Source organism: Acanthochromis polyacanthus, chromosome 14 (assembly GCF_021347895.1).
Source record: "Acanthochromis polyacanthus isolate Apoly-LR-REF ecotype Palm Island chromosome 14, KAUST_Apoly_ChrSc, whole genome shotgun sequence".
NCBI classification, from domain to species: domain Eukaryota; kingdom Metazoa; phylum Chordata; class Actinopteri; family Pomacentridae; genus Acanthochromis; species Acanthochromis polyacanthus.
Genome location: NC_067126.1, coordinates 31,856,658 through 31,880,633, shown reverse-complemented (window position 1 = coordinate 31,880,633; position 23,976 = coordinate 31,856,658). Strand labels below are relative to the sequence as shown.

General features: G+C 40.1%; 2 protein-coding genes across 10 annotated transcripts; both read left to right on the top strand.

The window, feature by feature from the left end:
- The first annotated feature begins 342 nt into the window (after positions 1-342).
- atp5mc3a (ATP synthase membrane subunit c locus 3a) lies at positions 343-2,903 on the top strand. Of its 2 annotated transcripts, none has more exons than XM_022198902.2 (5): positions 343-432; positions 633-729; positions 1,550-1,624; positions 1,985-2,175; positions 2,324-2,903. In XM_022198902.2, the coding sequence occupies exons 2-5, from the start codon at positions 691-693 to the stop codon at positions 2,436-2,438; spliced, it is 420 nt and encodes a 139-aa protein (XP_022054594.1). In that variant the 5' UTR covers positions 343-432; positions 633-690; the 3' UTR covers positions 2,439-2,903. The 2 variants fall into 2 exon arrangements, with proteins under 2 accessions (XP_022054594.1, XP_022054595.1); XM_022198903.2 differs by having other exon boundaries at positions 405-520.
- Positions 2,904-3,862: 959 nt separating this feature from the next.
- atf2 (activating transcription factor 2) lies at positions 3,863-23,539 on the top strand. 8 transcript variants are annotated; one of them, XM_022198900.2, is made up of 12 exons: positions 3,863-3,967; positions 4,666-4,738; positions 5,800-5,896; positions 5,969-6,087; positions 6,176-6,301; positions 6,615-6,793; positions 7,819-7,933; positions 9,750-9,842; positions 13,265-13,498; positions 14,476-14,682; positions 17,847-17,952; positions 21,541-23,539. In XM_022198900.2, the coding sequence occupies exons 2-12, from the start codon at positions 4,691-4,693 to the stop codon at positions 21,756-21,758; spliced, it is 1,542 nt and encodes a 513-aa protein (XP_022054592.2). In that variant the 5' UTR covers positions 3,863-3,967; positions 4,666-4,690; the 3' UTR covers positions 21,759-23,539. The 8 variants fall into 8 exon arrangements, with proteins under 8 accessions (XP_022054592.2, XP_051815042.1, XP_022054593.2 ...); XM_022198896.2 differs by having other exon boundaries at positions 3,864-3,967; positions 13,262-13,498; XM_051959081.1 differs by lacking the exon at positions 3,863-3,967 and adding an exon at positions 3,988-4,011 and having other exon boundaries at positions 13,262-13,498.
- The last annotated feature ends 437 nt before the right edge of the window (positions 23,540-23,976 follow it).

The following is a 23,976-nucleotide window of genomic DNA, read 5'->3' as shown; positions in this document are numbered from 1 at the left end:
CGAAAATAAAAGAAAAAGAAACACCAGACTAATAATTTAAGCCACATCCTGTATTGCTACCTGTCTTCACCTGTGTCAAACTTTACAGTGCCAATATTCTTGATGGAGTTTATAAAAACTAATAATAACCAAAGTAAAACTTGAGCCTACCTGTTTTATCCTTGTTTTATCTCTGTCGTTTTCTTTTTCAACAAAAATATCTTTTGAAAACATTTAATTTTGTTTCTTAACTGTAATCACAAAATAAAGGTGCATCTATTAATACTTAAATACACGTGTGAACAAAACCAGTAATTTGTGAATGAACATTGCTTCTGTGTTCGTTTTAAATAAAGTTTCCGTGAAATGACCTTCCACAGTCATCATCCGGGCCTCTACATACGTCACACGGCGCAGGCGCACTCTTCCACTGTGGTTCGACCTCTGCAGTCGGTAAGTGTGTAATGGCAGTTTGAATGAGAAGCGAATCTTTGTAAATCCCTTTTCATCCTCTCTCCCACCTTCACATTGCAGCACACAAGTGAGGACAGCATGCAGAATGGATGTGAATGTGCATATGAATGCGTTTATTTCGTCTGTGGAGCATATTTACACTCGTTTGACCTTACTTCTCTCCGGTCTTCCCTCCTCAGAGAGACCCGGGCTTCAACCAGATTTGACCGAACCGGTTAAAACTACCTAAAATAGAAAATGTACGCCTGTGCAAAGTTCGTCTCCACGCCGGCTCTGGTGAGTTTATATTCTTCGGTGTGTTTGTTTCCTGTGAGTTTGACTCTTGCTTCTTGTAATATTACAAATATCTCCGGTGGGCCTCTGGTTGAACTTGACTGCAGCCGATTGACAAGGGTATCTGCGGAGTAGGCCGGCGGGTTAGCTAGCTAATGTTAAAATACTGAATATCAGACATCTCATGTGGAGCCTGTGTCGCTTTGATGTTTAGAGAGAAGCTCCATGCTAGGTCGCGTCAAATATATGCAGCTGGAGCATTGCTTTAGCTCACAGCGGACATTTTCAATGGTGGCATTTAGCTAAGGTCATCTACACCCTCTGTTAGCCCAATTTAGCGCCCGGTGCAGACCAAACTCACACTCAGGCCTGTGCAAGTGATACACAAATGATCACTTTGGACATTTGTGCATTGTTACCTTCTATATATCCATGTAGCCTGGGGTGCTACTTATTTCCCAAGGTCATATTATTGGTTTTAGAAGCTCCAATGGGCTAACCAGCTTGAACTACAATATGACTGTATGACAGTAAGCCTGGAAGTTTATGTTTTACAGTAGTTTGTCGATGCTATAGGTTAGCACAAACTTCAAACTAAGCACAGGTGTCTTTTACAGCACCAACTGTACTTGCAGTCTTGACTTAATACCACAGGTCATGTCCAAAGTGTGTACTATAGTGAATGACACTGTGATTGACCAAAGTGCCCTCCACCAGCTTGTGTACTTGCAGACTGGAAATAGTTTCTAATAATACAGTATGTTATATTTCTTGAGCATGCCAGGACTAAATTTGTGCTCCTGTTGTGTCTGTGCTGCTGCAGGTCCGTGCTGGTTCCCGGGCTCTTTACAGACCCCTGTCTGCCTCTGTGCTGTCCAGGCCTGATGTCAAAACAGAGGTAAGAAGACAACCTGCAACCTCTCTACAAGGACTGCAGTCTTTTTTTCTTTTAAGCTAATTTGGACCAAATGATTTGTGCCATTATCTTTACAAATTGTTTGAAGTGAAGACCGTCACAAATTTTTTGAAGCTACCATTCCATTTTCTGTCAGCGCTTGGTAATCCCCAACCATAAAAACTTGGATCTGAAGTATTTAGATTTTGAAGATTTCAACTCCTTATTAGCTTTTCAAATGTGCCATTTGGTTATCATGAGATTGCCATGAAAATCCTGACACTCGGACTGTTTTTTGCCACAGTATTTTGGTTGTCAGCTGAGAGGTAGACATTTACCTCTCTTGGTCTTTTCTTGCTACAGAGCAGTGTTGCTCTGATGCCACAGAGCCCCCTCAGCCAGGTCACACTGAGAGGCATCCAGACCAGTGCTGTCAGCAGGGACATTGACACTGCCGCCAAGTTCATCGGTGCTGGAGCTGCCACAGTCGGAGTAGCTGGATCCGGTGCTGGAATTGGGACAGTGTTCGGAAGTCTCATCATCGGCTATGCTAGGTTTGTTTTTGTCTTTCAACAATGGAATGCCAACATACACTACTGAATTTCCCTTCAGGGATGAATAAAGTGATTCTATTCTATTTAAATAATTGATAGATTTCTGGTGTGCTCTCCAGATGCACTGACAGCTTCTTCTTGTTTGCAGGAACCCATCTCTGAAGCAGCAGCTGTTCTCATATGCCATCCTGGGATTTGCCCTGTCTGAAGCCATGGGACTGTTCTGTTTGATGGTTGCTTTCCTTATCCTGTTTGCGATGTAAAACTCTGCTGTCAAACAACTCTTTCATTACAGATGTGACTACATATTTTATTGTGGCTACCAAAATTGTTCCGTGTTGGTGTCATGGAAATGTACATTTTCAAGTCTTTCAGACACTGTCGAAATAAGCAAAGCATGTATTGTACAAATGTAAGAAATTACGTAATTAAAATACATGTATTTGACTATTTACCAATGGCAGCAACTTTTATGTCTGGAATGTCATGCTAACACAACAGGAAGCAGTTGGATTTCATGAATGTCATCTTTTCTGTGAAACTGCTGCTTAGACGTGACATGAATCAGCCTTGTTTTTTTTTCAGAGCATAACATACAAGCTTTATAGGGTCCACCTCAATAAGTTCTTGGTTCAGCTGCAGTTATACAGTACTGTAATTAGGCAGCAGGTGAGTGCTTGCTTTTGTAAATGCCACCGAATAAATCTAGATGATTTAATTAAGCTAAACGATGGGTTTTGACTTTGTTGCATTGTGAAAGTCCCTGCAAGCTTTCAAAAGCTGAAAAAATCTACTCATTGGATATTTGTAATCTAGGCTGCCTTTATTAGTTGAGCTAGGTTGAAGCTGAAGCAGAAAATTAACTCTAAAAATGTCAATTGTAGTACTGATTACTATAGCCACTTGGTAAGCAGTAAGGTCCAATAGTTGCAGTGAGGATGATTTTTTTTTTCTAATTGTGTATTTTTGGGCTTTGGCTTGTCAGAAATTCTCCCCCCGAACATTCCATTATATTACCTTAAGTTTAGAGAGCTGCTGATATGCACTTTGATTTTTATAACTGGATGGTTTACGTCCCTAAAAATCCTTGAAAGATTTCAGTAGGGAGTTGCATCCCTAAACTTGGTGATAAAAGACTGATTGCTAAGTAAAGTAGCCTTTTATAGCTGGGTTAGTTGAAGACACTGGGTAAAAAATAAATGCTGATGTATGTACTGGTAAATTTTTATTATTGTAATAGAAATTCTGGGTTCAAATATAGAAGATAAAAACAAAATGTGATTATATAGTTCTATAATAAGGGAAGCTAATATTAAAAAGTTAGACAGCTACCATAAGGCAGTATTCAAATGAAATATAGATATTTAAATTATTCAAAAGATTCAAGGTGCAGTGCGACCATAATTTGCAAGGTCATGTTTGTATATCTGGAATTTAGAATTTACACTTGAACACATTTCAGTAAAGCAGGAGACTTTCTCTGTTCAGTAATCACAAGAATTTACTCAAGTGATTTAAAAAAAAAAGCAGAGAAGAAACCTGTATAATGTAGAAATAGTGTATTTTTATATCCATTAAAACAGATATAGTGTAAATTTATCCCTACATAAAGGTTCTAAAACTACTTCTTGAGGGTCAATGATGAAAAAAGTAGAGATCTGGTTGGCTCTCTCTGTCATTCACTCTACCGATGGGTCTGTGAGAGTGTGACGTTTACGGAAATGTCCTAGCTGTTCTCGCGATACTTTGGTTCAGCCGTGGGATTTTGGAAATCAAGGGTTGTGGCTGAGAGGTAAGTGACCACATAAACCGAAAGCGAATGGCTACAAACCTGTGGTAAACGACATAATTTCTGGGACCGTTAGGTACTTGTGGTCCGTCTCAAAGAAGCGGTCTCGAAATAAACGTTGACATGTCCTCTGTTTACAGTCATTTTTAGTTGCTAATATGGCGACGGTTGTATGTTAACGCAGGGCTCAGGCTATTCCTTGGAAACGACTGGAAACAGATGATCGCTAACTCTGTGTGGTAACGTTGTAGGTGTTTGCTTTTTATGGCTTTTCGTAAAGCAGTAGTTGTATTTACAGCTCAGAAGCTGGAAGCTAAAAGAGCTAGCAGAGAATAGCTGCGGATGTTCGGCTCAGTAGCGTGTTTCGACCAAAATAAATGAACCGAGGACGGTCTTGTGTGATGACACTGAGGTGTAAACAACCACAGCAGCCGCCCTCCATCGGCAGGCTTTGTCCAAATTTCCAGCTGTCTTTTCTCAGGACGTTCACTTTTAGTGTGCTACTCCAACCAGCCGCTATTTAGACATTATTATCAGCCTCTTACATGTGGTGAAATTCATTTTTGCTGTAGCCATAATGGTTACTGTGCACATTGAAGGACCAGCAGTCAGTTCTATAAACAGTTCATCCTGACACACACAGTGATGCACATTTATGCTTCTAATATCTTCTAATTCTATCTTTCTGTGTTTTATTTCAGGGCGAGGTAACAGGAATTCCTTAATATGAGTGATGATAAACCTTTTCAATGTACTGCTCCTGGGTGTGGACAGGTAAGTCCTCTCTGTTATTATATATGCTATTTTTTTGTGAAACATTTAAATACTCTGACTATAGACAGGATTAAGTAAAAATGCACACATTAGATTTTGTAGATAACCTGAAAAATGCTCCATATGAGCTCAATAATGATTGGAATATATGGTTTGGCATTACAGCTAATTTTTTTTATCAAGTGTCCCGTATAGAAGACAGCACAACAAGATATCTTAATAATAAGGCCCTAAGGAAGTTTCTTACTATGCTAAGTTGGTCATCCCAAGGTTTTGCCGTGATCGATACATTTAATTGTTGTATTATCTGTTGCAATATTTTAATTGTGTTGAAACGTTTGTTTATGGTTGAGTTCCCCCTACATTGTTGCCTTCAAATGGTGTAGATTTTGTGCAACAATTCTTGCATATTTGATAGATGCTTTGGTTTGTTTTTATGAGCTAAAACACATAAAAGTTACATGCTGTCACTTCAAAAAATATAGTGTAAAAACTCACTATATGTGATTTAGCTTCCAATATATAAAGTGTTCTTCAGATCCCCAAAATATTGAAGACATGACATTTTTGTTTTCACTGTTAGTCTTGTTTGTATACACGTAGTTGCCAGGTAAACACAAACTTAGCTAATGCATTCTAATACAACTATTAAATCTTAAATTCAAGACGTTCAACATTCAGTCTTTGAAGTTCATTTTTACAGGTGTTTGCTCATCTTCATAGTTATTTTAGGGGTTATTGTTTGTGGTTTTGCTGAATTATGTGTCATTCCTGTGATTTAGTCTACTAAGACTAAAAGTTGTGTGGTGGACACAGTTTAAGAAACACTTTGTGCTGGTGAAGTTTTTAATAAGGTTCTGGAAGTAACATTTCAACAGGCAGCACGTCTTCAGCAGAGTTAAGAGTCAGTGGCTCTAAAGATATTTGACTAGAATTTGAATGGAAAAACTGGAATTCTAGTTGCTGTACCTTATTAAATATTGTAAGAATAACGATTTCTTCCAGATTCCATCCCTCAAGATCATATCTCATCCTTGCGTTATGTTTTTGATCTTACATAGAGATTCACAAATGAAGACCACTTGGCCGTCCACAAACACAAACATGAGATGACGTTGAAGTTTGGCCCAGCGAGGAATGACAGTGTTATCATTGCTGGTGAGTGTGCTTCGGGTTTGGATGTGCAGATGTGATTGGTGTTCGCTGTACTGACGTTTTCCTCCATCTCAGACCAAACCCCCACACCCACCCGCTTTTTGAAGAACTGTGAGGAGGTCGGGCTCTTCAACGAACTTGCGAGTCCGTTCGACCATGACTTCAAAAAAGCGACTGAAGATGACATTAAAAAGGTTGTTCTCACTGTTAAACCCGTTAGTAGATCATCTGACATGTTTATGTTCGGTTCTTTGCTGATCTGCGTTTCTTGCCGTTCGATAGTTACCCCTGGATTTGTCACCTCTTGCGACACCGATCATACGCAACAAAATTGAGGAACCCACAACTATAGAGGCACATCGAGATAGTCCTCTGCCTCACCCTGAGTCCACTACAAATGATGACAAGGTAAACATGTTAAAAAAGCTGCTTTTACTAATCACAGAATGATTCCTAGGCTGTGAAGATGATTGTTATCCTGTTTCTGTGATCAGTAATGTGCTGTGGAATTTAAAGATCAACTGGTATGAATAGTCATCTTTGACTTATGTGGAGTTTTTATTAATTTTAATCTAATGTGAATATTATATTTCTCAAATCTACTCCTATTCCTAATTTTCTCAATAGAGTAACATAGCAACATCATATAATAGGCAGTAATCAAATAATCTGGTGTTTGTTAAAAACTTATTACAGCTAAGGTCTTGTATGATGTTTCCAGGACTTATCTTTGCAGCCAGCCTCACTGCCAACATCCACTATAGTCCATCCTGCATCCCTCCAAGTTCCCAATGTACTTCTAGCAACCTCAGAGGCTAATGTTGTAATACAGCAAGCTCTCCCATCGCCAACATCTAGCTCTGTTATTACCCAAGTCCCATCTACTAATAGGCCTATAGTGTAAGTAACTCAATGTGTCCATTTTTTAAAATCCTAGTTCTATTAAGTCATCCTTTCTTTTTCAAAATCATTTTTTGTGCAGTTTTGTTTCGGTCGGCTCATATTTCATAAGGCATGTGCTTGTTTCCTTTTGATTTGTTTGTGCTATGCAAGAACTTTTTTTTTCCGCTGTAGGCCGCACAAGTTCCATCGTCAAAGACAAAATCAGTGTTGCTCAAATATAAATATCGAAAGTCAATTAATGTCAGTCAGTTTAATTCTGAGTGGTGAAGGAAATGAATGGAGTTTTCACAGAATCATCGCTGTTAGTGTTCTTACTTGAAAACTTTATATTGCTCTAATACCTTCTGCTAATTGTTTGATGATTTCAGGATTTAACAGAGGTGCAGCATCAAAACCTCCTGCCAATGCCATTTTTTCTTTAGAGAAACTTACTGAGAAACATTGTGAATCACAGTATAGATGAGCACAAGCAGCCAATGTTGTATTAAGCTCCATAACATACACCGGATAAGTGAATTTGTATCAGAAGTTTTAGGAAATATTATACCATGCTAGAAATACAATAATTCAAAAATGACTTTTACCAGCAGCTGTACTTGAATCTGACAACAATTTGAAGACCTGTTGGATTCCATGCATAATAGAAGAGATGTTTTGCATTGACAAAAATATTTAATATTTGAAGGAATGCTTGAGAAGACTGATGATTTAGTGAAAACCCCAGATGTTTCCCTGACTAAAACCACTTGGAAACCAGTTGTAAATATGTGGGCAATACTGATGTCATTATGTTTGATGTGGCAATGAAATGTCCATTTAATAATCCTTCTTTTTTAAGTTTTAGTTTTTTAGTTGGGTTTGTCTTATATTTTAATTTTCATCGATTGTTGCCTGCAGTTGACATTATCCTAATTTAATCGTGGTCAACTTGTCTTTAATTTATGACATACTCTATTTGATGTGTTATTTAGAACATAGTTTGTTGTTTACCTCATTGTGATTTCTTTTCTTTCTTCTTTCAGCCCGGTGTCTGGTACCTTCCCTGTGCTCTTACAGCTGCCTAATGGCCAGACCATGCCAGTTGCTATCCCTGCATCAATTACAAGCTCAAGTGTACATATTCCAACTACAATCCCTGTGAGTGTTCTGTCCAGTTGACTGATCACATTGTTTCAATATGATCATATGTATGTAATCAGAAGTTACCCTTCTGATCTCAGGAATTCACACTGAGCTAATAGTTGTGCCGCTAACATGAAAATGGATGATTTGCTCACAAAGCAGTGTCATTGTGAAGTCCATTTAATCGCTGCTCTGGAGCTTTCAAGCACAACACAAGGTTCTGCAGGAATAACACTCTGACTGTTTATTAATCACATTTTAACCCTTTAAGCTTCAGTGTACCGCCGGCGGTACACCTACTAATTTGCATAGGAATTTCAAGAATGTCCGACGGGTGCAAACGCGATTATACAAACACTATACGCTGATGGAAAGCTTAGATTCTCATGAATCCGCCGGTATAAACCACTTTCAGATGCGATTACCACAGCGGGTGAGAAAAACACATTTGTCCGACAAAAACAAATATTCATCCATCCGTTCTGTATACACGGCTTCAAAGCACACAGCGCGACTCACATTTCCGGGTTTATTATTACACACAAAAAAAAAGATTCCACAAAAAACGGCCATAATCCAACCTTTTACATCAGATGACACAAGCCAGTAAACTATTTTGTCCAAAACATGTCCTGAAGTCGGTATAAAATCCCCGAATCGGTCGTTTTCAAGGAAATGCACCTCCCGATGCGCGTCCAATATTCCCCGTATTTTTCGTAATTTTTTTTATTTAAAAATAGAATATTAGCGATTTTTTGTACTGAAAACGGCTGGAATTGACTGAAGCTTAAAGGGTTAAATCTGAACTGGATGGACAGTTGTGCACATCAGTGAAATTGAAATCCTTTTAAAGTGACATTCATATTATGCTTACAGTGTGGCTAAGCATTAATATCCCAATTTTCTTCACTCCAGTTGGACTATTTACAACTTTGGCACCTCAGATTTGGCAAAGCCAGAGAGGTTGAGTGAAATAATGGACTTTAGAGTACAACTGAGTGTCACTGTAGCAAAGACTCAGGATTTGGCTGAGGCACAGCAGGCTTCAGTCCAGGATGCTTTACAGCTATTTGTCCTTGTACAATTAGAATCTTGAGTTCTAGCAGAGCAGATTGATGATACTATTGACGTGTTTTGCAAACTGTAACACATGACAGCATCTAATGTAGGAAATATGTTGTATATGAAGGTCTGCTTGGTATTTTTTGAACTCCCCCATGTGGACGCTTGTCTTATTGTTCACTCTAGTCCTGATTGTCTGTGTGGAACACTGAGCAGCAGATGATTATCTCCTGATAGCTGCACAGCAGGGAAAAAACCCTCTCTCTTCCCAGTCTGTGGGGATAGGGAAAGGCTTTGACAAGCAAAGGAGGGCAAAAGTAGATGGAGAACATGAGCCACCAGTGGGCCTCCCTTTCAGTCCATCATCGCCTCCTCTCCTCCCCCCTCTCTCTTCTCTGCCTCTCTGGCTCTCCCCATCTCCCCCCTGTCTCATTGTCAGCGGCTGTGAGAGGAGGCCTGAGTCTGGCCTTCTGACTCATGTCTCTCCATCCTCTCTTCAGCTTCCCTGTCCATATGCTCTCACGCAGGCACGCAGAGGTTCATTAGCGTGCACACTGCATCTCCATGTGGCGCTGCCTCCACAAAATAACAGGCCATCCAACCTAATGAGGCTGAGATATGAGGAAACTCTGAGAGCCTGCCATGCTTGTGTGTGTGTGTATGTGTGTGTGTGCGTCTGTGTTTGTGTTGTGGTGGAGCGCTGCCTGCCTTTTTACCACCGAAGACTAATTTTCTCTGTGCTGATCTGTGTCTTTGTCTGTGCTGTCAGCTTGTCAGACCTGTCACCGTAGTGCCTAACGTCCCCGGAATCCCAGGACCTCCCTCGCCACAGCCTCAGCCCGCCCAATCAGAAGCAAAGCTGGTATTTATTATCTCTTCGTTCGCTCGCATCAAATATCATTTCCATGTTGAATCTGTAATTTCCCATCTGAGAGGAATGATAACAACCAAGGTAATGAGAGAGCCGGATGATAAGGGGACAATAAGATGATGAGGCTGGTTTTCTTTTAGAAAAATGAGGGTGCTGGTGAAAGGCCGGGTCTGTGGAAGACTAATGTTGCTTTCCGTGTGTGTGTGTGTGGAGTCGATTGACAAAAAATGAAACAGAAGGTTTTCTGAATCAAAGAACTGTCTTGAACCAAATGCCAAACTTTTGCTGGCTTAATAATGGATAAATAAAATGTATATATGTAGTACTGCTGCCTTAAAATGGTGTTAGCCAAAAATGAAAAACAGTAACAAAAAAATAAAAGCTTTGCAAACAGTATGATAAACCAGAATAATGGTAAAACCAGTCGTAGTTATTTTTGTGGTAATTTTTCCTTGTCATATTGTATATTTGAGCATTTTATTCAGTTGTTTTCTGACATTTAGAGGCCAATGATTAATCTTTTAATTAGCAAAATAATCAACGGATTAATCAAATATGAAAATAATTATTAGTGCCAGCCCCAATTATGTAACATAATCAGGCTACGAGCAAAAACAGACATGATCCAAGTGTTCCTCTGTGGGGAGAAGATGGTCACAGCAGTGTTGTTGTCCTGTATTAAAAGCGATAGTTGAAGGGCAGGGATATAAAGTGTTGTGAAGGAGATCGGTGGCAATGTGATGAAGCACGGATCACAGAACCTGTAAGTGTTCGCAGCATGCTCCGCCTGTGGAAATTAACAGATAAACTGCGGAGAGGAGACGTGTGTGTGTGTGTGTGTGTGTGTGTGCTGGGAGGGAAGGATTGATCCTGACTGGTGAGGATGAAGGAGGAAGGAGGGGAGGGGCGGCGAGTTGTCGGAGATCATGGGGTACGGAGATGACAAACGCGTAGACAGCGTTGTGCTCAGCACGCCGTCACCAGGGCCAACCGGAGGGGGGGGCAACCTGCGAAAGCCAGCTGGGGGCATCTTGGCACATGCTCAGCGAGGCACATTAAGTCGGCCTCACCCTGCATGGAACCTTTTGTTCAGCAGAATCCTGCCTGACCTGCATCCCCCCCTCTTACTCACGGCGCCTCCCACCGCACTCAGCTCATCAGCAAACACCTAATGAGCCTGCGTCAAGAAAACAGACCCCCAGCTCAACCTGCCCGCTCCCCGCCCCCACCCGGCTCTCGGGGGGCGCGGAGACGGCACTTTACAAGGACTGATGATGCTGCAAAGACCACAATAATGATAATTAACTTGCTGAATTTAGAAGATTATGCTGTTAATTAGTTGCAAAATAAAGATAAGTAATATAGTAGCAGATGGTTGAATAACACCCATGAGATGGAGGGTTATTACACTGATGAGGTTTCCATGGCAGAGATGAAATATGAATCTGACTGGCTTTTCCCTCTTTCTATGGGCCATTCCAAGAGAATAATATCTTGTTTCTGCCAGAAGAGCTTCTGGAAGGGTATTACACGATAAACTAATTTGGTAGATAGATTGGCCTGGCAAAGGTAGTTGTTAGAATAATGTGGTCCTCTGTTTTCTCATGTAAATGTATTCCCTCTCACTTTGTTATTGCTTCGAAAGGCTCATTCACTTTCACCTTGTTTGCTCAGTGTTTGATGCTAGAGGAATTGACCTGTGAATCACAGACACCAGTCTGTAGAGGAATAGTTTCTGTGAATGGGGTGTGTTTGTGTTAGACTGGTGGAAGCATTCAAAAAGCTTTTTTTTATGGTTTGGTTCCCATCATGTGCTGTGACTCTACCTTCGCTTTACAGATTGCAACAATATAAACACGAGGAGTGTGTTTCATGCTTGCATCAGTAGCCTTGTGTCAGTGTAATACAAGTTTAACTTTGCTTTCTAAATGTAGTGTAATTTTTTAGTATGCTATTTTATAACCCTAAATATGAAAGATAACTGTATAGAGGGTGGGTTTCTCTGCTGATTGCTCTAAACACAGAAGCTTCATTGAAGAAAGATGTTAAAGCCTTTTCAGTAACTGCTAAATTCTAAAGCGAGGTCTGTGTTGTTGAGCATGTTTTTGCCGGTGTGATCTGAGAATTTCAGTTTCATTTCAACTTCCCACAGACAATGAACACATTTGATAGTTGGAGAAAACTGACTCACACCTTGGTTAGTTGCATTTCAACGACTTGAGGCATTTCACAATCTCCAGCATGCACACTGACCAACTCATTAACATACTAATGTGTTTTATGTGCTAAAATCAGCCTGAGTATGCTTGTGTCATAATCACGTGATGCATTGTGTTCTTGATGTGATTGCACAAGGAACTTTCCAGAAGTCTATACTTGATTGTATTGTTTTCACCTTGAATGGATTCCAACAGTTTTCCATCAGTTGACACTTAGTACCCCAAAATGACAAATGTAAGCATGCTTTTATAATTTTTTGAATATGTATTCCAATCAATAACGCCTTTATGTTAGAGTAACTAGGCAAAAGCAACTCTTTAGTAAAAGAATATAACAGCCCAGTTCTATTTGATGGATTCTGAAAGCACAAGGAAGATTTTTTGGTCTGATGATACAACAATTAAACTTTATCAGCAGAACTCCAAGTCCATGCGATGAGAAATGACGAGTAAACACCATCACCTGCTACTGCCATCCCTGTGATCAAACATGGTGGCGGCAGCATCATGCTAAAGGGGTGCAGCGATGGAGAAACTGATCCAAATAAAAGGAATGATAAATGTAACCGAATAGAAAAGGTCTTTGTAAAAATATCTTTTTGAGAGTGCACATGACCAGAGATTGAGATGAGATTGAGATGAGCATTTATCAGCATCATAATGACCCGCAGCACACAGCCAGCATGACTTGAGTGATTTCAACACAAATCTCTGGTTGTCCTTCAGTGGCTCAGTCAGAGCTCAGACTTGAACCCCGCAGAACAAGATACAAAGCTTGTAGGGTCTTAACCACAAAATGTAGTTGCTGTTAAATTTTTTATTTTTTTATAAATGAATGAAGTCAGTTTTTGATTTTTGAAAAATATTGACAATTTCAGATTATTTAGAACTACAGTAAGAAGAGCTCTTATTTTTTTGGTTTAGTTGTAACCTTTCTTGTCAGTACCAAAACTGAAATTTCGCATCTTTTACTTGAATGTAACAAGACTAGAAAATCCCTTTTCTGCATTGCAACAGACTCACGATGAGAAATACCCTCCTTCAGTAATCTAGCTTTTAAGCTAAAAATACTTTGTAGGTGTATGGTTTTGGGTCAATATAATCACCTTTTCACAGTATTTAATCCATTTAATATTGGATTTTTATTTTAATTTCATGCCTTTTCTTGTGTGTGTCACATTTCTTTGTCAGAAGCTCAAAGCCACGTTAAGCCAGCAGCTTCCTCAGGTAACCAATGGAGATGGTGGTGAAATCCAAAGCAGTGCTGTAACCCACACTGCTGCTCCTCCTTCTCCTGTCCCGACTCCAGCTCCAGCCCCGACCGCAGTCCTAACTCCGGTTCCAACTCCGACTCCTCACCTGCCCACAACTGAGGAGCCATCTCCCCATTCCCTTCAGCAGCCAGCCACCTCCACCACAGAGACACCTGTAAGTCTTCACCACTGCAGTGTTTATCAGGGACAGGCATTCCTAGCAGTGTTTCACCACAGAAGAGACGTGTTTTAAATCTGTGGGATTGTGAGCGTGTGTTGTTGTTTATCACAGCATTTTATCAACAACATTACATCACATTTACTGGCATGTTATTTAGTGAAATGTGTCTCAGATGGGTGTTATGTACAGCGGAGCTAGACTGTCACATGAAATAACAGATTTGCAATACAGTTTATTTGCTCCTTAATCAGATAGTCTCTGATCAAATTATTTTCTTACTACTAATTTAGGCAATATTTTAGTACAGCAGTGACAGTGTCCCTGCAAAATAGTGTTGGGAAAATTGTTTTGGTAGAACATGAGTGGAAATTTAAGATTTTTTTAACAATCACTGGGCAAACATGCCAAAATGTTGAAAACATGTAGCTCTTTACAACCATCTACAAAAATAACCAAGCAAGCCTGCTTTGTTGCTTGATCCAGCAGGTAGTTTTCTAGCATGGAAGTTGTTTTTTTCCAGTAGTAAAAACAGGAATATGCAGATAGCGGATGGTAAGGAGAATGCTGTATGACATATGAGACAATGAAAGGCTTATACTCACAATGTGCACCCGGTAAGTCAGATTATAGAGTGCCAAACCCAAGTATTGTGTCTTTACAACTATGAAAGAGATTCAGTTATTACCCCAGACCTCACAATACAGTCATTTTAATGTTGATTGTCAGTCGTCACTTAAGAATAATTTGCACCTGAATTGAAGCCTTTTGTAGCCACAGCATTATAATATCACAGTTATTTTAACAGGATGAATCTGGATTTTCTATCACGTCTTTCTGTGTCTAAACTGATGTCTCAAATCGATACATAATGTTCTTTCTATGTGACAACAGCTTTATACTGATGTCAGGTTACAGATGTGGTGGAGTGGTATATTATTCTTATTGTTAGCGTCGTTGTTGTTGTTCTACAGGCTTCCCCAGCTCCCCCTGCGCCAAACCCTCCAAGCACAGGGGGTCGACGGCGCAGAACCACAAGCGAAGACCCCGATGAGAAGCGGCGCAAGTTCCTGGAGCGGAACAGGGCTGCAGCTTCTCGCTGCAGGCAGAAGAGGAAAGTGTGGGTCCAGTCTTTGGAGAAGAAGGCTGAGGATCTCAACTCCATGAATGGACAACTACAGGTGCTTTTTACGTCTTCCTCTCAGCTACTGCATGTAACAACTGCTTCTTCGTCTGTCTTTGTTTTTGCGCTCAAAAGCATCGGTGTGTCAGCTTGTGTATGTATGCATGCCTGTGTCTATTTATCACTGTGTGTTGTTGGTGTAAACGTGTGTACACAGACTTTTCCCTTCTGTGGTGATGAAGTCATTAAAGCCGATTAAGAAAAGCTGCCGTGTGACAGCAGCGGTGTGTGAGCCCTTTACATCGATATGTCCCTGTCAATAAAGATGTATCCTCCAGATGTCAGCCGCACACAAGCGTGTCTTCGCTTCTGTCTCAGCAGTTTACTGAATGGCCTCAAAAATCTCCTAGGGAAAGGTGTCTTTTTGAACCTTCATTTTGCTAGAAGCAATTAGGATCTGATGCTGACAAGTTCGAAACAGTTCATGTATCTGCTGTCTCTGTTGATAAGTGTGAGCCGGGGGTGCGGCACATCGGTGTTCCAGACAATTAAATGAGATGTGGTGTTTATTTGCTCACTGTCTTATTTTTCTATGAAAGCAGAGTAAGATGCGCGGGGTGGAGGAGGGGATACACAGCAGTGGAAAATAAATAGGTTCACGTTGTTAACACCTGGTTCAAAAACAAGTTAACACCACTTGTCACAAGTGCACCACCTAAGATTTTATTTAAATAAAAGGAGATGAAAAGGGAAGGATAGATGAATGCATGGGGTTATAAATAGAAAGAGCTTCACTGTTAGCTGCACAGAATAGAACAACATGTGGTAGAGAATAAAAGGGCACTTTATATGAAGGCATTAATCAGCAGTGCAGTTTTTGTAAAAACCCCCATGCTGACATGGCCCAGCTGATCAGCGAAACTGCCTCTAATGATGCACAATTATTTTAACATCATCCTTAACTGGCTTTTTAATGAGGTGTCAGACCAGGCAGCTCACAGAGCCTCCAACATCACCCAAGGCCCATTTGCTCAATTTTCGATTAATTCACAAAGTTAGAAACAAGTTTTAACTCTCAATAGTCCAGCTTGGTCTGGTTTAAAATCCTATGTACAATTCAGTTTGACGTTACTGTAGCTGGAATGTTGTTGGCAGCGCTGCAGTCATGCTTTTGGTGTCACCTTTTGGGCGAATGTTCTTCTGTATAATGAATTAGAAGGAGCGATTTAAAAGAGCGCCTGTGTTTATATTGGCTGTAAATGGCAGCAGTCATGGTGGAAGCACAGTGAATACGGTGTTGGCTACACGTGATACACACTCCTTCCAGCTGTGTTTAAATCTGTCTTACAATAGCTCAGCCCTGCCAACACCAGCAAGACTAAACAGATGGAATCAAATAAATTGGCTGCTTTTAGACTAATAGATTAAGCTGCCCATAGTCCTTTAAAGGAGAAGAGAAGGAGCTTAAATCTGCCATTGGGTGTTCCGCAGGCCCCTGGCCGCTCTAAATCCAGTTAAAGTCACCTTCAGCGTAATGTGGCTCTCTTTTACGACATGCAGAAATCCTCTGCTCCCTTGGGAGCAGTAACGACACGAGAGTGTAAATCTCGGCAGCATCTACAAAGTTGCACTGACAATCCCAACAGCTCACCTCTGACAAATGTGCTGGTCGCTAGCCAGTGAAGGCCCATAATTATTGCACAGGAAAAACATAAATGAAGAAGTGCATCATACTTTATTCGGAATTCATTCATTATTTTGTTACCTTTCCCTGTGTTTGCTGTTTCTTGCGGGAGAAAATATGAGTTCCTCTGTAGTAATGTAGTGGTCATGTGGGCTTACTGTACAGAGGAGGTCTTCAGGATTTAACCCTGTGATCCCATTAATAATGGGTGTAAGAGAAAAGTTACAGGAAGGGCACAACATCACATTCATGCTTTGTTTGTGTCTACATCCTTTATATATATACACGCACATATGCAACACCACCTCAATCAGTGGTTTTTATTTAATTATTTTCTAGTTTATAGATTAATACACTAATACTGAAGTCATCAAAATTATGAAAGAATACATATGAAATTATATTCAATAAAGTGTTAGACTTCAGTATTAACTTACAATGTAGAAAATAATACAAATAAATAAAAAGCATTGAATGAGAAACTGTCTGAACTTTTGATTGATAGTCTATATGTATCCACATATTGGGAGGTATTTTTTATTTGCCTATTAATATGTGCTATAGGATCATGTTCAGGCTCAGATCTCATTGTAGCTGCTTATTTGGGCTCAAACTACAGGTAAACTGAGAAACTGGCACACATTCACCCATATTAGCTGTTAACAGATATATCTTATTAGCTTGGAAGTTGGCTGAGAACAGGACAGAATTGCATGCTGAAAATCCATCCATTCTCTATACACTGCTTTATCCTCACTAGGGTCGCGGGGGGTGCTTACTTCCACTCCAGTCGTGATGTAGGTAAAAAAAAAAAAAATCTCACAGTCATCGTTCTTCAGCTCTCCCACTTTCTGCTTCTGAGTCAGAAAGGCCTCCATTTTAGTGTCAAAAATGAGACTGATGGGAGGGGGAAAGAAATTACTCGGAGACAGACACGTGCCTATCCCAGCTGACTCAGGCGAAGGCAGGGGACACCCTGGACAGGTCGCCAGTCTGTCGCAGGGCTACATATACAGACAAACAATCACACTCACACCTACAGACAATTTAGAATAGCTGGAAGCCGGAGTATACGGAGAAAACCCACACATGGACAGGGAGAACATGCAAACTCCATGCAGAAAGATCCCAGGCCCAGGCTGGGACTTGAACCGGGGACCTTCTTGCTGCAAGGCGAAAGTGCTAACCACAACTCCACTGTGCAGCCATGCTGAAAATACATTTGAGCTATACATTTTGTCCAGCAGAGAGCACCAATGGTAATTTTTTCACATGAAAAATCTGCCGCTCAGGACATGTGGTGTCAATTCTTTTTAATATGTATTTTCCTATAAACGTCATGGTCACACTCTAGTTTGGAAGTAAAGTAAAATCCTTTGAATCAGAGTTCAGTTTATACTTGCAGCAGCTGAAGTCTGACCTTCTCTCTGTAATCTGAACTGTGTACATCTGCCATCTGTTTGCCTTCATGTTTTCATCTGACATACTTTTTGCTCCAGAGTGACCATTTTATGTTGTGTCTCTCCTCTCTCCTTAAGAACGAAGTCACCCTGCTGAGAAACGAAGTGGCTCAGCTGAAGCAGCTTCTTCTGGCTCATAAAGATTGCCCTGTAACCGCCATGCAGAAGAAATCTGGCTATCACAGTGAGTAATGCTCCATTATTCTCAGCCCGAGGCTTCCAGTGAAACGTCTAAAAATGAGCTCCAGCTAACCGCTACAAAGACATGTCTCACTTATTACCAAACACAAAGCACTATTGACATATTAGGTTCCTGTTTTTGTTTTTGAAAAACTTTGCAAAAGTTTCTGTATTTATGGGTGGTGGTGTTTGAGACAGATTCTCTCTGGCGGTATTGTTGTGGTCCTTTTAGGAGGCCACAGGTGGTATCCACGAGCTCGCAATGTTTTTTTCCTCTTTTGACACCTAAATAAACATTTGTTAGATGAAGTTAAATGTCGGCTGTATCCTCCAGGAAGGATGTTCAGAAACCGAATGTTTGTGTGTCAAAGCCTGGATTATGAAGCATGATCTTTCTTTTTGTAGCACCTACACACAATAATTAAAGTGGTTATTTTTAATGTCTTTAGCTTACAGTGATCATCTTTATGAATGTTTGAATATATGGGAAGATTCTGCCATTTGCAGCCTCTTCATTTACATTTCCTGTTGTCAGCTTGTGCTCTACAGTGTCATCACATGGTCTCATTTAGAATCATATCGCCTATTTTTCTTCGTTTCCTCAGACCGGGGCTCTGTCACTCTGATTTTCTGGTCATAACTCACCTTCCTTCACAGATGAGCCGGTGTGCGACCAGAACGAGTGCGCTCCGAGCCACTTCTCCACTGTGCTCTCGGCGCCTCTGCTGACTTGTATTGACAATGATTGCCACTGAAATGAGTCCATTAAAGCAGCAAGCTTGACAAGACTGCAGAACATTCTCATTGTGGGGTGTCCACCAAGCTACGCTGCTCATTATGCATTTCTTATTGCTAACCATCCCACAGACACACGTCATGTGCATTATGGGACTGATGGTTTTCCAGGCCAGAGCGGGCTGTCAGAGCCGGGCCTCATTTGGTTTGGTGCAGATTGTTTTTAGCAGGATCTGCAGATGAAATGGGTCATCTTGCTCACGTGTTAGCTGAGGATGCCTGTCCTCTCTTCCTAGACCTTTGTGAAGGATGACAGTTGGGGCATTTTTGGGGAAAAGTAGAACCTTATTCAAATAACTCAGTTCATTGGTTTGGTTCATGATGACAAGTGTGGTGGGGTTTCAGCAAGCTTCGAAGGAAAGCCAATTAATTTGAGAGTGAAAATAACAGTCTGGTTTAATGACAGGATGAAATAATCCAGTGGTTCCACGTTACACAACATTCACGTTAGACAAGGAGCTCCTTAAACACCCCCCTATGCCAGATGTGTTCATTTCAATTGATTGTATACTGGATGTTTAACACTGTTTACTGCTTAAAAATGGATATAATTACACTGTTTAGGTCAGTTTGGTCAAGTTAACACTTGTACTTGAAAAAGCTGGACCTTTTAACCATTTATGCACTACTTTTAACTTTTTCACCATTTACCTAAAGGGTACAGTTAGTTTCTCTTTTATCCATTACTTTTAAGTGTCTATTCCAAGTTTTATCTAAAAATAGAATTTTCTACAGAATCAAATATGGATAAATGGTTGATATGGCTAAAATTGTCCCAAACTTTTAGCCATGTGAACTATTCATCCATCATATTTACCTCATTAGAGATGCTCACATATATAGATGTAGTATATAAATATAAAGGAAACTAAATCACATTTAGACAGTAAGAGATTTAATAATAATAATAATAACTTTCTTTATGTAGCACCCTTAAGAGCAGTGTTCACAAAGTGCTTCTCCAGTTAAAACATGCAACACAGACAATCAAACTAGATACAGGAGACAAGTCAGAGCAGTTAATTAAAATAACTAGAAAAAAATTATGATAAATGAAATAATTAGCTAAACTAGCAATCATAGCAAACAAAGGAACTAGGCAGTTTTAAAAATTAAAGAATAAGATTGAGGGTTACAGTTAGAAATAAAAAATCAAAAAGTCAGAGAATTAAATGAATCGAGAGACGACATCAGACCAAGGAGCCAGGCAGCTAAAAGTAAAATAAAACGAGAGAGCATTTAAAATTAACAGGAAATAATACAGAATAAAGCACTAAAACTAAGTAAAGCTAAAACTAATCCTCACATAAAAGCAAGTCTGTAAAAGTGGGTTTTGAACTCTATCATTTGTAATGTTACACCGTTTATATGTTAGCTTTGCCAGGCTAATTCTACAGTTTAAATGCTACTGAGTACGTCTTAGTTTCAGTCAGAGTTCCATGACTAGTCGCTAACATCTCTGCTCACGTGCTAACTAGTTTCTACACAGTTTCAGCTGCAACGCTTTTCATGTCGAAGTAATTTTTTCTCGTTTCTGTTTAATTGTAATTACTCCTCAGTCTTTCTATTTATTCCCTTCCCCTCCAGAATTACCCCAGGGCACAAGTACCCCCTGGTTGAGAATCACTGAAATAATCCATTTTGCTAATTAGTGAAGCACATTATTTAATTCTGACTGATCCGTGGCCCTCACTCGTGTACAGAACTCATCAAGCACTCTGTTTTCCTCACTGTTACATACCCCTGAAGGCTGCACTGCCCCGCAGACCCTGTAATACCCTTCATCGTCCTGCCCAGGCGTAGCCATGGCAGGTGGAAGGAAATTACCCAGACTGCCCCACAAACAAGCCAGGACATGCTTTGACTTGGCACACCGAGCTGTCCATCTGTTTACAGCGAACCCCACTTCAGAAACCAAGGGAGCAGAAAGAAGCTCGGTTCGCTCAGGGAAGCGGAATTTTTCGAGTATTATGATATATCATCCAGCCAACGCTTAATGTTGTTAGGAGTAATAATGCTCACTTGAACATGCAACAAAACCACAAAGCTGATTTATTCTGAGGTTGACCTTCTTCGTAGTGAAACGGCGAGGGAGTTTATTGCTCTTTGACATTCACTTGCACTAAATCACGCAGTCAAAAAAGGCAGACGGAGATTCTAACGTGAAGACGTTTGAATCGCTCTTTAATCGCATTTTCTTGCCGTGGAATTTGTATTTCACACTCTCAAATATACAACCCAGTCATTAATTACAAAGTGCCATAACAAGTGACTTCATATCATTAGCAATATTAATTATCATTGTGCTCCTTATTCTTTTATGAAACAGAGCATGAGAGTGGAGTCTTTTTTTTCCATCAGGATCCAATTAATTCAATGCAACTGCCTAACAGCTGGTGGCATTTCGACTCCAAGTCTTCCCTACTCTCCAGTGTGAGCATCATTAAAATCAGGTGCTGTAATCATCTGTCGCTGCAGTAGTTGGCAAGGTAACAAAAAACAAATGAGAATGCAGTTAAGGATGGGAAACACTGCCACATGCCCCAGAATGTAACGCACCCTTATGATGTGGGTTTAAATTGACATTGGAGCTTTAATTAAAGGAAGGGGTGCAGAAGTAGCATTATGGGGATTAATGAAACGGTTTGCATACACTACATGCAAATAGCTGTTTTACATCTGATTAGGCCGATGTGACACAGCCATCCCAAGCCTTCTGGATCGTATCCGGTGAAATAAAACGGCAGGAAAATCCATCACAGGGGTTTAAAAGCGCTTCTTGTTGGTGCCTTTGCAGTCTCCGACAAAGACGAGAGCTGCGAGGAGATGTCCGTCCCCAGCAGCCCCCAGAACGAGGCCATCCAGCACAGCTCCGTCAGCACCTCCAACGGGGTCAGCTCCTCCTCCACGACCCCGGCCGTCTCCGCCCCGTCCACCGCCACCACGTCAAACCAGAGCACAGAGGAGAGCCAGCCACGACGGGGCGCCACCCAGTCTCAGCCTTCAGGGAGTTGATCGTCCCAAACCGTGCCCGAGTGTCAACGCTGGAGCGCCATCGCCTCTTCAGATCCCCCCCCCCGACAGACAGAGGAAAAGGGATTCTCTCTCGGTTTCAGTTCGGACCGTCCTGTTTTTAATTTATTCCTGATTGCTTTGATTTATTTCTTTGGTCCGTTTTGAATCTCATAGGCAATGCTTTTTTAAAAAAATGCAATGTTTTCTCTAGAATTGGTGAAGACAAAAGAACAGGCACTTTAGGTGTATGATGTAAAACACGTGGTTCTTAACTGTTTTGTATTTGTGTGACTTATTTATTAATCTTATATATTTTTTTATTTAAAAGGGATCAGCAGAAACGGTTGATCAGTGAATTGTTGGCGACTTTACCAAAGTGTGTTGTGGCTCATTTGTAATTTATTTGCTTCTTTTTTGTTGTTGTTTTCATGACTTTTGTAAGCACTATCTTTATGATGAAGTTAATTAAAGAACAGACACTTTGTTTAGTTTTTTTTTAAATTTGCTTTTTCCATTTTGCACATATTTGAGAGATGACGGGTTTACTTTGTAGGAGTTTGACAGTCCACACGTTAAGTACCGGCAGCTTTTTAGGAGTAGATTTGAATACTGTCACGTCACACAAATGCAAATCAGATTTTAAACTTTTCTGTGAGTGAGATCAGCTGTAGTCGCATCGTGCAGTTTGAATGTTTGAGCTCGCCTCTGCTTGTAAAATAGTCTTATGGAGGCACGCTGCTTAGAAATGTGTGTTCTTTCATTAACATTCCATCTGTAGTCTGATTGTTCCTGAAGCAGTGATTGTAGGATTGCAGTACCTTTTCCATTACTCAATCATGGTGATGTTGACTTCATTCAGTGCCATTAATGTTTTTGTATAACTGACTTCCGTACATTTTTAATGCAGATTAGCTTGAGTTGATTGCCGTTTCTCTCAGATTTTAAGGGTCTCATGAACATATTTGCTCTGTAGAGGATATTTCTTGCTTTGTATCCTGTCTTTGCTTTCCAAGTGACTCTTTCTGGCTTCAGTAAATGCAGAACACTTAAGGACATCATGCTGTTTTCATGATTGCAGTTCTAGCCGGCATTTTTAGAAAACACTGTAAATAACATTGAGGATACATTGTACGTGATCTTTCTTGGTATTATGTACTTTGTTTTTATAGGATTGTCTGGATTCAGTAGCTGAGCCCTTTTGATCACATGAACTCTGTAAGCAGTTAAAAACTGACCTTAACAATCTTTCATTAGGATGCGCCTCCTCTGGACTCCGTAGGTATTTGTGTAAAAATAAAAGCATTCAGGTGTGAACTGGAATCACATCATGTATATTAAGAGTTCCACTACAACAGCTCTGTAAGACTTGTGAGCATTTCATCATTGAAATAATTGTAAGAAGCAAACCACACCATGAAGTCAGTTTTGCCTTTTCTCTTAGTCTGTACTGGCTTACTACTGTGTAGTTTTATGAGAAGCTAACACGTCGTTTTCTTAAAATAGGATTTTTAAAGTTTTACTGTTATGTGCTATCTGCATGAGATAATAATTCTCTGCGAGAATTTAACTGTTTATTTGATAATGTCTGAGATAAATATCATTAAACAAGTTATTACAACTTGAGTTGTGGAAAGCTTCGGTTCTTTGTTTTACCTTGGCTCCGCTGCTACAAGCGGGGTGTGATACTGTGTTGAAAGTGTACTTGTAACGTGAAAGTTCTGTATAAAATTTGAATTGATAAGTTGTTGTAATAAACCTTTTAATATCTCTTTAAAAATCCATCTTTGCTTCCATTTAATTCTCCTCCTAACTGTCCAATTTCATCAGGATAAACTCCCAAATTTTCATTGTTGGAAGTTTAAAAAAAATCACAATTCTTTACATAATTTAATAACTGACAACTGTTTGAGGACTGTATTGTGTATAAAGCCACCCTATAATGATTTACAGTGATGCGTGTGAAGTCTGAGACTGCAGCTGTTGCTGGTGAACAAAAACATTTATTGTGGTGCAGTCTGCCACCTTGTGGAGGATCTGGAGGAGTCTGTTTTCTGATCAAATATCAGACTATCCAACTGCTAGCGACAGTTTTTTTATTTATTTATGGAAATTTTTCAAAAATATTTTACTACACCCCATGTGGATGTTCTAAAATGTTAAATCATGTAGAGATGTTACTGTTCCCAACATTATAGTTCTCTTTTACAGTCAGTGTCTT